We start from the raw sequence: 14879 nt of genomic DNA, 5'->3' as shown, positions 1-14879 counted from the left end.
AGGTACTGCTGCTGTTGCTGCTAAGAGCCACCTTTGCCAATGAATCTTGATATGGATTTCAGCAATGATGGCAGCATTGGAAAGTGTGCGAGTGAGTGATTCTACATCCCTTGCCTGGACTGCAGCCTGATATACTCTGTGGTCTGACAGTAGATAGCTAATCTACCAAAGCCTTCCAGCCATGGACATGTTGCTGTGTGACATGTGCTGTAGGCAAGAGAATAAAATAAACTAGCAGACAAACTCAGTGATGGGAAGGAAGGGCTGGCCTGTTTGGAAGTGCCTGGGTGAGTAGGTAGGTGGCTGCAGCCTGATAGTGCCCATGGGAGTGCAAAGCAGCTGAGTCACAAAGGGTTGCCTTTGTTGCTATTGTAAGTTGAGGTAAAAACTAAGCAAATAATGAAGGAAATTTACAATTACTAGTGTCCATGTGTTACTACAGTTGAAACCTGAGTTTGTAGGGCAAACATCAATCTGCCAGTTCCCTGTTCTCTTGTATTTGTCTAGCAACCAAACACTGTTCTTCTAGTCCAGGTTATTTACCACAGAAAAAAGACAGAAAGTAAGTTTCTACTAGGCAACTTTAATTAATCCCCAAATGGTATCATCATTGACCTCCAGTTTCCTGGATTATCACATGGATTGCAGTTGTATAAAAGAGAATATTATCTCCATGACAGAGCAGTAGATACACATGATGGTCTAGCAGGAAAGGTACTAAGGTCAATGGGAGTGCACCTTCGTTCTTTCCCCTTCTTGTCTGTCCCTGCATTGTGATCAGAAAAAGCCAGAAAACACAAAAACCATGTCTTGGGTCTTAATGGCGGTTCCTCTCTCTATCCTACCCTTCTCTCCAATACCATCTGCTGTCTGTCATTCTTCCCAAGGCACCATTCACTCCTACAGGAGTGTATGTCTTTGCCTAGACTGTAGGCCAGGTTACCTTTTTGCAACATCTTGAGTTCGTTTAGGGTTTTATTGCATTGCCAGAACTTCTCTGAGGAATACAAGAGAAAGAAAATAATTGTTTGCAGCAGTTCACATTGAAGAAAAATCTAATTAAATTTCAAGGGATGAAGATGGCTTCCTTCCACTAAAGACTTCCCCTGCTGAATTGCAAAAGCATATTGCAAATAACAAAGGGGCTAAAACTTAAAAATACACCAAAGAAAAAAGCAAACAAAAAATTGCCACAAGAATGTTTTATGCCAGAAATCATTAGACAACTGCAATTGAAAGGCCATTACCAACTCCCACTATAATAAAAGACATTATAATTGCAATCTGAACAACTGGGGTGACACTTTCTACGTTGTTTATTTATCTCCCATGGGGACACTTCTTGGCACTGCTGCTTATTAATGTAGGTGATAATCATATAATGAATGACTGGATTGATAAGTGTATATTGAGAACAGCTGTTAAAAAATAGCTAAAAGAACAATGCACTTTATATCTTTATTGGAATCCTTGAAAAGGAACAGGAAGAACTGTCTTTAAAAAATACTAAAAGTACAAAATAAAGATAGCCATAGCATTTAGAGAAATTTATTCCCATAACAACTAATTCAAAGTTTCCCATTTCTCTTGTGAGAGGGAGAGCGAAATCTGTCCTAGTGAGCAAAACAGATCACATGGGTAATTAGATACTGAATAAAAGGTAGGTGTATATCTCTGTATTGTAACATCACCTGCATTTGTTAAGTTAAAAAACAAGTGTTACCTGTTTAAAATTAATGCTTTTTCTGGATGACAGCCAGTTCCTCTTATAATTATCATCTTGTCTTTCTCTTTTAACATTTCAGTTATTTGGGTGTTTCCTAGCCTGGGAGACACGAAACGTCAGCATTCCTGCTTTGAATGACAGCAAGTACATCGGAATGAGTGTATACAACGTGGGCATAATGTGCATCATTGGTGCTGCTGTTTCGTTCCTTACCCGGGACCAACCCAATGTGCAGTTCTGCATTGTTGCTTTAGTCATAATATTCTGCAGCACCATTACTCTCTGCCTTGTGTTTGTACCTAAGGTGAGTGAACATGTTTTGCATGGATCTGGATTTTTTTCTTCTGTTTTGTAATTATGATTTAATATATAAATGTTTATTGCCTTTCCAAGTGCAGGGGATGTGTGTGAAGGCTTAATCAAGCCCATCTTACTTCCAAACCCTGAGGGAAAAAAAAAGCTTCATGAGATTTTGGAGAAATTGGAATATGTGACATTACAGGAGTGTGAATACATGAGTTTCTAATGCCTATATTTTTACTGAAACTGTGACTGGGGAAACAAACGTTGTTTTATGTAGTTTCACTGGAATAGTCTCTATTTCCAACTTTTAGAAACTTTTTGAAAAGAACTATAAGTGGAGATTCAGGAGGGACAGTTCCTGTTATCTACTCTGCCATGTTCCTACTCTCTTCTCTCTGGAGACCAGCAATAGGACTCAAAGGAATGGCATGAAGCTATCTCAGGAGAGTTTTAGGTTGGATATTAGGAAAAGGTCCTTCACCCAGAGGGTGGTTGGGCACTGGAACAGGCCCCACAGGGAAGTGGTCACAGCACCAAGCCTGGCAGAGTTCCAGAAGCATTTGAACAGTAATCTCAGGCACACAGTATGATTCTTGGGGTTGTCCTGTGCAGGGCCGGGAGTTGGACTTTGATGATCTTTGTGTGTCCCTTCCCAGGATACTCTATGATTCTTACGTACCCTAAGCAAGACAATCAAAATCTTTGTTTCTACACACACAAAACAATAAGATCATTTTAGTTCACTGGCCTTATGTAAGGTCAACTGTGTTGAAACCTCGAAGTGTTCAAGGACAGTGCTACGGTATGCTTTTTCAGTACTTGAAAGGACCTCTGTATGTATGCTGCAAATGCTGACACTGAAGTTATATTTATTAATGCGTATATTAATGGACTAAGTGAGGCACAGACTAGGAGGCATATGCTTTCATTTCGTTTTGCTCCTTTGGGCTCTGAGGATGCTTTCACTGTGCCTTGTTAGAAGAACGGAGAAGACCCTTACCCACCGAGGGAGGGAACTTGACCATTTTCCTTGCAGAATTAAGCTTTAGATGTGAATACGACAGATCTTGAATGAAGGGAAAACTGGTTTTTACGTAAGCTTACTTTAGCAAAGTCTCAAGTGCTAGGGAATGCATTTGGTATTTTGAAGTAAGATGTGCACTTGCATTAATTTTAAGTGACTTGCATAAATGTAGCTTATCACCCCAAATCAGATGCATATGCAGTTGGATGTCCAAAATATTTGCAAGGCAAGAGTCAAAATGTAGGTCCTTTTCCCTCTCAAATCTGGTTTTAGGTTTTTCAAATGAGTATTGATAAAAAGTTTGTGGCTCTTTACTGGACTATGTTCAATCAATGTATTGAGCAAAACATAGTCAGTAGATTCTGGTGCTAAGTGGCATCCCATCTAATAGGGGGAGCAAGAACTATTTGTGTAAAAGATAAAAGCTAATAAATTTATATCAAAGTGTACTCTCTGAAGGAAATTAGAGGCACACACTAGCAATAGAAGCTGATTTCTGATCTGAAAGAAAGCGAAGTAATTCATCCTCCAGGACTGACTAAATAGGATAGTTTTACAAGTTCTGCAGTTCCCTTCTCAAATATTAAAAAGCCATACATGGACATATATAGTCATATTTTTATTCTGGATCTTGGGGAAGAATCATAACTTCATTCTAAATTAAGGGAACATTCACAAACATAATAGAGTGTACTTCAAAATACTGCAAGATTTAAGTGTGTAAGCTGTATGAAAATGCATATTAAAACTCTGATGCCAAAAATACCTCCACAGAATGTCAGAACTCTCTTCAAACAGAAGTATTAATGCTGTCCAAGCTCTTTGCCCTTTTGCTTTCATGTTCCTTTGCCCATCCTTCTCTTACATTGTCACAGGCTCTGAAATCACTTTTCTGTTTCCTTTTTTAACCCCTTCATCTGATCTTCTTTTAAACCCCAATTACCCTGCCCTCATTTTTCTCTCAGTTCTTTTTTCCTCAAAATACAAATATGAACCATAGCCATCTAGTGTGAAGTACTTAACCTCTTTCCATGTATTGCCAGGTTTTCAAATGCTTAGCTTTTTTGCAATAAAATTCGTCGTTGGATAAGGTACCAAAAAAAAAAAAAGTTGAATCAGGGGCTGGAATGCAGCACTCCCAATGCCCATGGGAGTGCTTTCACAGCTGGAGAGTTCTTATGCTTGCACTCGGATATTTTGTCGTGCGTCTCTTCTCTCTGTGCTGTGCCACAGTCACAGCAGGATGGCTGGCAAGCACTCTTAGCTGCAACCTACTTCAGCACAGGTTTCACAATAGCCTTTCTGGATCCCACGAAAGATTGTATCCGGCACCACCCAGTTTGCACATCTAGGTAAGATGTTAGTGTGAGACAGGCACCAAATCTCTCCCCTTAACAAGTATGTCATAAATTAGTACAATTTTGATGACATAGGAAGATGGCTAAAGCCTGTGGTTTGTCAAGCACAGGAGATGATAATGAAGACTTGAAAGACTGCACTTTTTTATTTATTAAACTCTGACCAGACAGATGAAAGCAGTAATGTGGTTTTGAGCCAGGTAAGTGCTACTGCTTCTCTGCTATACCGAGTAAAGTTCGTTCCTTTTAACTAATCTTCAGTAGTGTCCTGGGTCAACAGTGCTGAAATTCAATTTTGCCCCACAGCCCTTTTGTGAATCTGAATAGGCAACTATTCAACAATATGTAGACACATTAGGGAATGAAACATGACATTTTCCCCTTCCTTCTTGTCAGCTCTACTCATCTTATTTACTTCTAACATGGCAATTACTATACTTCTCCAGTTAAATGTCCTCTTTGTCCACTGCCATTTCATTCGGTACCAAGTGCCTCAGAAAAAAACATGAAGAAAATCCCGTAGCAGAGTAAGACAGATCAGGGTACAAATGTTCATCACTCTCTCCACTTAAAGGTATAAGTGTTGATAACATTAGACAACATCCTACTGACAGTAACTGTAGACAGTCTCGTTATCCAATCAAAAAATGTCCAAATATTTTTAGAACTATTATTGATTTCTGGGTTCAAGGATATCTTCTAGAAGTGACCTGCAGAATTCAAACGTGTTATGTATATTTTTCCTGTTAGAAGTTAACTGCTATATCTAATTATCTTTTTAAGGACTGACATATCTATAGTATTTTTCAGCATAATCGTCACTTCTTTAAAAGAAGAAAGCCTAATATTCATGAAGTAGTTGTCCCATGTTTATCCATGTTTATCAAATTTCCATGTCCTTTCGTTTTTTCTGCTCTATCCCTTTTGAGACAGAACATTGTGTTCACTTGTAGTCACCCACTGAGTACATACCATTGTTAGCTGCAGTGGCATTACCACATTAATTCTGATCCAGTTTCCTGTAGAGCAGCAAGGCAAAATCAGTTCTAGGGATTAAAACATTAATTTTCTGTGTTGGTAGCACTTTTTGTCTATTTGCAATTGACTCTGTAGGTATTCAGCATTGACCCTTTGTTAAAATTGAAACTGCACAGATGTAAGATAGCAAGACCTAAGTTTCACTGATTTTATGGCCTGAAGAAAAAGAAAATAAAAAAGAAAAAAGCTCATTTAATCTCATTCCTTGTGCAGTCTAAGCCAACAACATTGCTCATGGACAATCCTCACCATGTGAATTAATTTATTACAGCATATGTCCCTGCTGCAAATCATCCTGTCTTTAGCTATAAACTCTTAGGTGAACAGGATTCAACTGCTGGGTGGCTTTACTTCTATCTTATATTCAGTTTGAACTTACACCACAACAAATCGAAGAATTTTTATATTGTAACACTTCTGCCTGCTAAGTTAAGAAGCCTTGTTATTACCGTTCTTCACCTTTAACTTCCTTTTCATGCAGTTTTCGGTGTGGGAGTTAGGCACACCCATCACTACAGCCAGCCTAATTAGAAATAAAGAAGGTGGAAGTGAAGATGCAGGGGTTCAAGGAAGGCTCAGCTACAGCAGGATACCCAGGGCCTTGAGCAACTGGATCTTGGTTATCTTCAGAAATGAACACTTCCCAACCCCTCTGAGCATCTCTACCAGCATTTGATCACATTCACAGTAGGAAAAGCTTTTTTTCTAATGTTTAGGTGAAATTTCTGGTTTTTCAGCTTGTGCCTCCCTTCCTTTCATTGCACACCACTGAGAAGAATCTGGTTCTATCCTCCATATTCTCTTCCATAGTATAGTTATACACAATGTCATTCCTCCACCAATCTCTTCCATCTCAAGGCTAAGCAATCATCAGCCTCCACTTGTATTATAAGGCTCCAATCTCAGCATCTTTGCAGCCCTTCTCTGGACTTTCTTCAGTACACCTATGTCTCTCTTGCTCTGGGGAGCCCAGACCTGGACACAACACTCCAGGTGTGCTCTCACCCAGGCTGAGCAGATAGGAAGGATCGTCTCCCTTGGCCCAGGGTACTCTTGGCTCATGTTATACTTATTGTCCACCAGAATTTCCAGTGCCTTTACTGAAAAGCTGCTTTCCAGCCAAACACCCCTCATGTTGTTTGGGTGCATGCTTGGGATTTATTTCTCCTCAAGGATGGGACCTAGTATTCCCCTTTGCCTACCTTCAGGAGATTCTTACTGGCCCAGATCTCCAGTCTCTTGACATCCCCCTGAACTGCAGAGCAATCATCTGGTGTATCAACACCTCCTCTTCTTTAAGGATCATCTGCAAACCTGCTGATAAGCCCACCATCCAGGTCACTAACAAAGTATGGGTCTTACTGTGGTCCTGAGGTACAGCACTGGTGACTGGCTGTTACAATCCTCCCAGCCAGTTGGTTCAGCCTGTTTTGAATCCACTTCAGTGGCCACTTACCCAGTCACTCTTTTTTCAGTTTGACTGTGAATATGTTATGGGATACAGTGTTGAAATCTTTGCTTAAGTCAAGAAAAATAACTCTCTCCCCTGATCTATCAGCCCATATATCGCACTGAAGAAAGCTATAAATCAGGTTTGTCAGGCAAGATTTCTCCTTCCTACATCAACAATGACTGCATCTAATCACCTTCTTGCTCTTCATATGTTTGGAAATGGTTACCAGGGGGATTTGCTGTAGCATCCTCAGTGGACTGAGGTGAAGGTGGGAAGAAGGCATTTGCTCAAATCCTCCTCTCACTCTCCTGAACACAAATATGACATTTCCTTTCTTCCAGTCCTCAAGAACTTCTCCCAATTGACATCATCTTCCAAAAGTAACTGAAAGTGGCCTCACAATGACACTGACCATCCTCTTAGTCCTCAGGGATGCAACTTGTCAGGTTGCCTGAACTTGTGTTCAATTGCTTTAGATATCTGGGATTTCTGAAGGCAAGTTTTACCATTAAAGACTACGGTGAAGAAGACACAGAAAACCTTAGCCTTCTCCATCTACTTTACCACCGTAGAAAGGAAATTTATTGTCTGCAAGCATCATCCCAACCTGTAGACTTGGTCTGTAGGTACATGCCAAGGACCAGATGTTTCAGTGTCTGCCCAGTCAGATTTCTCTCAGTCAGAAGTTAGGGCCTTACTTTATGCCACCAAAGCTGCAGAACAGTTTAATGCTCTTAAAAATAAGAGAAACCAATTCCTAAATGTGGCTATACCACAAAATCTGGCTAAGCTGTGCTTAAAAAATGATTGCCCCATCCCTCTTTTCAGACAACTTTGGATTTATTTGCCATGCCTATGCTCTCAGGGCAGGGAGCTCCTTCAGCTTTGTCTGTATACAAATGTATATGTATGCTGCTTGGCAAGTAACATAAATTTTGTATTCTCTGGAGTAATCTGAGAATCTCTCTCCCCCTTGCCAAACAGCAGTAGCTTTCTCTCCTCATGTCAAGGTGATATTTTCACATTGTCACTGAGTGTTAAATTTTACTTATATTTGCTTAAATTAACTATGTTTAAGTTTAACCTTTTTTAAAATGGCTTATTTAATTTGTTTGAACAGATTTGGTTTATTTTTGGTCCCTAAAAACTAATTAAGTTTCTGTTATCTCCAGAGTGCAATTTCCCATGAGCTCCCTCTGTTAATACTCCTGCTTCATGACTCTCTCTGCCTGAGTGTTACTTGTAACAGTAGGAAAGGAGAAATTTCAGATGAAACTGTGCTTGGGAAGAGAAGGGCTTGATGGATTTTTTTTTTTTTCCTTGGGGAAGGAGTATATCCTTTGAAAGTAAAAAGATATCAATGAAGGGGAAAAATACATTTGATAAAATGTTACAATATATTTATTTCAATGTAATTAAAATCCAGATAAATATATTTTGAATTATTTTTTCTTTTTTTTTTTTTTAATGCTTCCATTCTCATCATCTTCATTCAATCTCTTCTATAAAGTTATTCAGAACGTATCTTAAGTACTGGTTATGGCAAGTAGAGCTCACTTTCCAGAGTTTTGTACTTGAAAGTCAAAAGGGAACTCTTGGCTTGCCTTTCAGTATTTTGAGCTACAAAATACATAGCTGCAAAAATAAAACAGGATTTCTTAAGGCTTTTCAACCTTTCAGCTCATCACACTGAGAACAAATCCAGATGCAGCCACACAGAACAGACGATTTCAGTTCACTCAAAATCAAAAGAAAGAAGATTCAAAAACATCCACATCAGTCACCAGTGTCAATCAGGCCAGCACATCTCGACTAGAAGGATTGCAGTCAGAGAACCACCGCTTGAGAATGAAAATTACAGAGGTATTGTTTATTGTATATACTGTCCAGGCACTTCATTTTTTATTATGTTTTTGCTGCAATTCTGAAATCTATTTAAATGCTGACTACCTTTTAGAGAGGAAAAAAAAAAAAGCTTTCCCCAAAGAAAGTACTGAAGTAATAGGAAAGGGACGATTTATATGAATAGCTAATTAGTACAGCGAATACTTAGCAGGTGTGACAAAATGAAAATGTGCCTTAGCAAAACAAGAATAAACTTCCCCTATTTATTTGTAACAGGCCAATTACCCTGCTGTTTCACATGGACATGCTGAGCACCACAGAAGCAGTAGCTCTAGGAGTGTAACCTTTATATGCAAGCGCAACAGAGACCGCAGCCCCAGGGCCACTTAAGGGCTGTCGTTGTTGCTGTTTACGGTTGAGTTCAGAGACTGCTGTTGCTGTTATTTCTCAACCTCCCTGAGAGTTTGCTCAAAAACTTGATAAACGGGTTTTCATATCTTCTATGAAACAGAATTACATCTTTTCTTAAGATAGAAAGGACCTTAATGATCATGTAAGCTGACCCCTCTGGCACAAAGGCCATGAAGCTCCTTCAGTACTTACTGAGGGAAAGGCTGAGTACATGGAGTACATTAATTCCTTTAGAGCTGTAGGATGTGCATTTATAATTATACCCATCCTTGCTCAGGAGACCTGAAACAATGGCAAATCAGTCTTGAAGACTGTCCAGTATGTGAGACAAGATAACCATAACAGATCTATATTGTGCACAAACTAACCTGTTCTTTTCCAACCTGTGAAGTACTCTTATACCTTGAAGAAAAGGTATTTTATTGCAACAATTACTTCTTTGCTCAGGTCTTAAGTAACAACAACTGCCTAGGTAACTAAAAGGTCTTTACTCAGGCTACCAAAGACTCCAAAAGCAAAAGTTATCTCCGCCTTGTTAAAGAAAATTAGTTCAGCTTTGCCAGGTCCCTTTCATGTAAAAGCCTTGAAATTTAATGAAGGCTTATCTGCCTACTGGCTATTTCTGTTCCTTTACCCTACTATAGTTTTTTCTACTAAGCCTCCTAACTCTTTAGGATCTCAGCCTGTGCCTTGCAAGGCTCGTGATGGTGAGCACAGGTAAGGCTGGTCAGAGCCATTGAGCCACATCAGTGCACACAGGGTCCTGCTGTTCTTATTTGGACTTTGCTTAGATAGACTAAATGCCCAGAACCAGTGAATCCAAATCAGAGTTTCCTTGTCACAGCTCACTTACATTCTCCTGTATGTTTGATAATTTGATGGATGAAGTGGTTATGGCTATGTATGCCACAATTTTACACATAAATAATGAAGAGTTGAGAGCTTTGCAGACTGGGATTTCTGATGCCTATATCTCATCTCTTTCTCATTCATCAGTACATTTGTATTGCTTAAACTCTCAATTACTAAAGCTTATTCCTCTCATATGCCCTGTGTGCAACAGTTGAACATAATTTGTTACCTGTAGCATGATTTTTAGAGGTAGTGTAGTAGTGCTATAAGAAGACTGTATTTGGCACAGTGTAGTAATTGCATTATCACCTACCTTCTAGTCTAATTATGGAAAGCTATGCAATTAATGCAGATACCTGATGCAATTACTCCTGAATTTTTAGGTATTTGTACTCTCTTTGTTTTTCAGCTGGACAAAGACTTGGAAGAGGTCACAATGCAACTTCAGGACACTCCTGAGAAAACAACATACATTAAGCAGAACCACTATCAGGATCTTAATGATATTCTTAGTATACGGAACTTCACAGACAGCAAAGGTGAGAGTTAGTAAAATCCATTAGTAGCTTAACGCATCAAAACTTTGAGTAGCAATCTCATTGGATTGGTTCCAGAGCACTCAGACCTTGGTAAGGCAGAGCTTTAAATATTTTGGTTGCATTACAGGAAGTATGCAGATTCATGTAATAAACAATATGGTGCACACAGAGTAGTTATGTATGTATGTATGCATATATGTATGCCACCTATTGTAATACACATGGTAAAGTGGGAAACTTCTAAAAGAGTACTTGTGTTCAGAAGTCAAGTTTTCTGTGCTGCATGGAGGGAGGAAAGTCACAGAATGTTTCAGATTTTGTGGGAGTTAAGCCTTCAGCAGTAGGAAGCCTGGTTTAATATGTGCTTGCTTCACTAGGATGCTCAAATCCTGCTTTTGGACACTGCTATCAAGCACATAAAAGAAGAGAATGTAAATATTTCAGTGCTGATTTGGACTCTAAATGCAGAATTGAAGGCACTCATGTATGAAAATTCTTCCCTTGGAACTGATAAAAAAGAATTTCATGACAACTGTAATATTCCTAAGTTGTTTCTACTGTGTCTCTTGCATCGCTCCCTGAAGAAATACATGCGAGAGAATTGCTTCCATTAAAGCCATTTCGCTTTTGGGAAGCAATAAGATCTGGTGCATAGTGCAATAAAAGTGGAAGCCAGGACATCCACCTTCCATTTCTGGCTCTAGAATGGATCAACTTTGTGGCTTCTGGCAAATAACTTTGTACAGCAGAATATTACTATAGTATGTGAGAAACTAGTTGCCCTGTGTTGGGAAGTTGTAGATTTGCATGTTTGTTACACTGCAGGCTTGCTATTGATGTGACACTGTAAGCTTGGCTAAGCGGAACAGAAGCTACTCCTTTAAATATAGTTGTTGAAGAATAATTTTAGAACAACAGCAACAGTTCACATATGGTTTTGAAGTATATTGAAATTTTGGCTGGATGAGGTTACTTTTTCTTGTGCCTTTTGTTTTAGCCTGAGTATACACTGGGTTGTGTAGCTTGCAGCAAAAAAAAAAAAAAAAAAAAAAAAAAAAAAAAAAAAAAAAAAAAAAAAAAAAAAAAAAAAAAAAAAAAAAAAAAAAAAAAAAAAAAAAAAAAAAAAAAAAAAAAAAAAAAAAAAAAAAAAAAAAAAAAAGGAAGAGTTCTCAGTGTCCTTTTTAAAAGTAAAAAAAAAAAAACAGAAGTGGGGAAAGGAGGAAAAGGAAAACGTAAATAGCTGCTGGAGGCGTGTGATTATTGGGCTGAGATCAGGAGCAAGAACTAACATCAGTGAGTGGGATGAGGCAGTTTTACCAAGTGTTTGAAAGGAACACATAGAATGTTCCTCTCATGTCAGATGCTCCAGGAAAAATGATAAATCATGAATAATATTTCAAGCAGAAAAGAGACATTGCATTGTGCCAAATGCCCATCTGAGTTTGGATATGAGAAACAAAAAATGCTTCTCAAGAGATACACTGGGCATAAATTTAGGATGGGATGCTTCCCACAGCAGGATACACTCCATTAGCAGTAGGATGCTGGCAAAGAAATCAAGGATAAAATATAACCTTTCTGCACTTACTTGTGGCTATATCTACAAAAGACATTGATGCCTAACTGCTGCTTTAAGCAGCATCATCCAAAATTGATTGTGTTTGTATTTTTCCCACAGTACAGTTCCCTGACTTTGATATTTCTTCAGTGGGGTACATATTTAAAATCACCTGCCAGTACAGAACCTTAATGTCCAGAGTAGCTTGAAACTACGTATTACTGGGATTTGCAGGGTAGATATTCTTCTGCATAATGAAGTTGCCAGACAATTTTCTCAACAGATCTACTACATAAAGCTTCACACAAAATGTGAGACGGGGAGAAAGGTGTTTTCCTTTGGCCATCTATATATTGAAAGATTAGAGTATTCATTCACCTGGGAATGAGGAAGACCTGGATCCCAGTTTGCAGCAGGTGTTACAAGCTTAGTCCTACACCTGGTGTCAAATGCTCCAAGCAGCATGCATATTATGGTGTATTCTGATCCTAACTCAAGTGACATCAAATATTCATATTTCCAGGCTCTAAGCCACCATGATCAACAACCTTTGCTAGCCTTTTTCTGTCCCTCCATTTCCCTTTCTTCTGCCTCTTGTTTTCCCTCTTTCCACATTTCCCTATCACTTGGCTAAATCTGAATCTTCTCTCTATCTCTCTCACCACATCCATTCTCAATAGTCAACCAATGCACTTAATTTAAATTTCCCATTCCAATCAAAATAACAAGGCTTTGGAGAATTCATGCTGCTGAGTCACTGCTGCTTCTGTGCAGATTCAGACATCACTTAAATGGTACTTAAAAGAATTCTGACCCTTAAGGCTACAGATAAGCTAACTCTAAGTGACATAACTATGCTTTCTGTAGCTATGTATTTCATGTAACTTTCTGTAAAGGAAAGTATAGAGCCTTGAAATTATGCATGCCTGATGGTATTTGAGTAAGTCTTCAAAATTGTAAATAAACTATTAGCATGACCTGGAAGTGACCATGTCTCTCATGTCCACCATGCAACTGGGGAAAACAGTGCAATATTGTTTTCAAGGCAATGACAAGATTTGTGCCTACCTTGACCTTATGAAAAATGTGAGCTGAGAGAGCAGGAAAAGGACAGTGAAGAGAAACACTCATAAGAGCAGCCAGCTTGGAGCTAAAAATCATAGCAGATCATTTGCCACATTCACTTTGTGGCTCAATCTCATGTCAATTGTATTTATGTTCTGGAGGAGTTCACATGGAGAATGCCACATAGTGTAACCTATTGCTATTGCTTACACAAACTCAGGGCACAGCTCTTCACAGTACAGATCATAACGTGGGACATAGGCAATGCATCTCTAACAAGCCCTAATCAAACTTTCATGCCATAGTACACTTCAGTAGGCTTCTGATCCGTTAAAACTGTCCTGACTTAAAATTCCTAACTCCTATAGCCAAGTGCCAAAGGAAGTTATTTGACTCTCCCTTCCCCACTACTCTCATTTACATCAAATATGGATTTAGGATACAAATGCCAAAATGCCTATTTGGCCAAAATAGGCAGACACAGCTGTGCACTCCTGTACCTGCCTGACCTCATGCAACATTTCATAACTTTGGGATTCCTGGTTAGCTATTAACAGCAACAGCTCCCGGTGTAGCCCAGGAGCTCTTTGCTGGCACGGGGGACCGCTCCTTTACAGCACATTTCAGTACACCCCATTTAGAGAGATATTATCTGAAACACTCGTCTCTTGTTCACAAATGTGTAATGTCCCTGAAACATCTACAGCAATTGGCTATGTAAGAAAAGCAATTAGCAAAATGTGATTTGTGGTTTATGGTTTGATTGCTTTCTTTTAATGCAGGCTTTTAGCTGTCCTGCTAGATAGCTTTGTGTGGTCAAGCAGTTCTCAGCATGCTCCACAGACTGCGGCTCTGGGACTCCAGATGGCTTCCCCTGATGAATTTAAAAGGGCATTCCCTTAACTTCATTCAATACATTCCTCGGATCACTTTGAGTTACCGTGTCTGCTAGTGACCTCAGCTCTGTGCACAGCGCAACATTAACTTCTGCCCCTAGCATTTGTGAGATCTGGTGGCCTTGCTGGAGCAGCAGAGCCACCTTAGAGCCTGGGTTTGCGGCAGCGATGGGTTGTGAGGGAAATCAATGCTTGGATCATGCCGTCCCTGTAATTGACAGTGCCATTCAGCAAGAAGAGTCAGGCTTGAAGGCACAGCTGTGTTTTTCAGGCTGACATTTGGGAAAAAAGGAGGACAAATGCTTGTAACTGTGATGCTGTGTAAAGAGAAAGGTGGTGTCACACAGTTACAGGGAAGAAATATCCTGACAAGGACACAAACCAGAGCTTCCCAAAGGTGCTCCTTGCACCCACATCACTATGCCAGAAACAGGAGAGACTTCATGAAGGTAGAAGTTATTTCTGCTGTACAAGGTCCTGTAAAGATAAAAGCTACCAAAAAGTACACAGAGGGAAGATACTATGGTATCTATGGTTGGGAGGGGGGGGTGTCTGGATAATTTTGCTGCACTTGGCATCTTACTGTCTTACTCTACTTGACTTCTAGTTGACTTTTTTACTACATGAAATTATTTCCACATGAAATAATTAACAGATTTATAGATTTCAAGGATTTCATATAAAGCAAAGCTCAGAAGAAATCCTGCAGTAGAGTCTCCATCTATCACTGCCTTGTCCAGTATATTTCGGAGTAGCATATTAGGGAAATTAATGAATGACAGCCATCCTATGTAACCCAGAAGAAGCAAGA

At 39.3% G+C, this 14879-nt stretch overlaps 1 protein-coding gene across 1 annotated transcript in view; it reads left to right on the top strand.

Annotated features, from left to right (window-relative positions):
- GABBR2 (gamma-aminobutyric acid type B receptor subunit 2) overlaps positions 1-14879 on the top strand; it is a 467186-nt gene that overhangs the window by 437971 nt on the left and 14336 nt on the right. The window contains exons 15-17 of the mRNA XM_027886882.1: positions 1806-2030; positions 8583-8765; positions 10420-10549. Coding sequence (XP_027742683.1) covers positions 1806-2030; positions 8583-8765; positions 10420-10549 — 538 coding nt within the window. The remainder of the gene's footprint in view (positions 1-1805; positions 2031-8582; positions 8766-10419; positions 10550-14879) is intronic.

The sequence above is a fragment of the Empidonax traillii genome, unplaced genomic scaffold, assembly GCF_003031625.1.
Source record: "Empidonax traillii isolate 1590-97213 ecotype Southwest subspecies unplaced genomic scaffold, ASM303162v1 scaffold196:size3368384, whole genome shotgun sequence".
NCBI classification, from domain to species: Eukaryota; Metazoa; Chordata; class Aves; order Passeriformes; family Tyrannidae; genus Empidonax; species Empidonax traillii.
The sequence above is the reverse complement of the archived record's forward strand: the minus strand, read 5'-3'. Positions and strand labels throughout refer to the sequence as shown.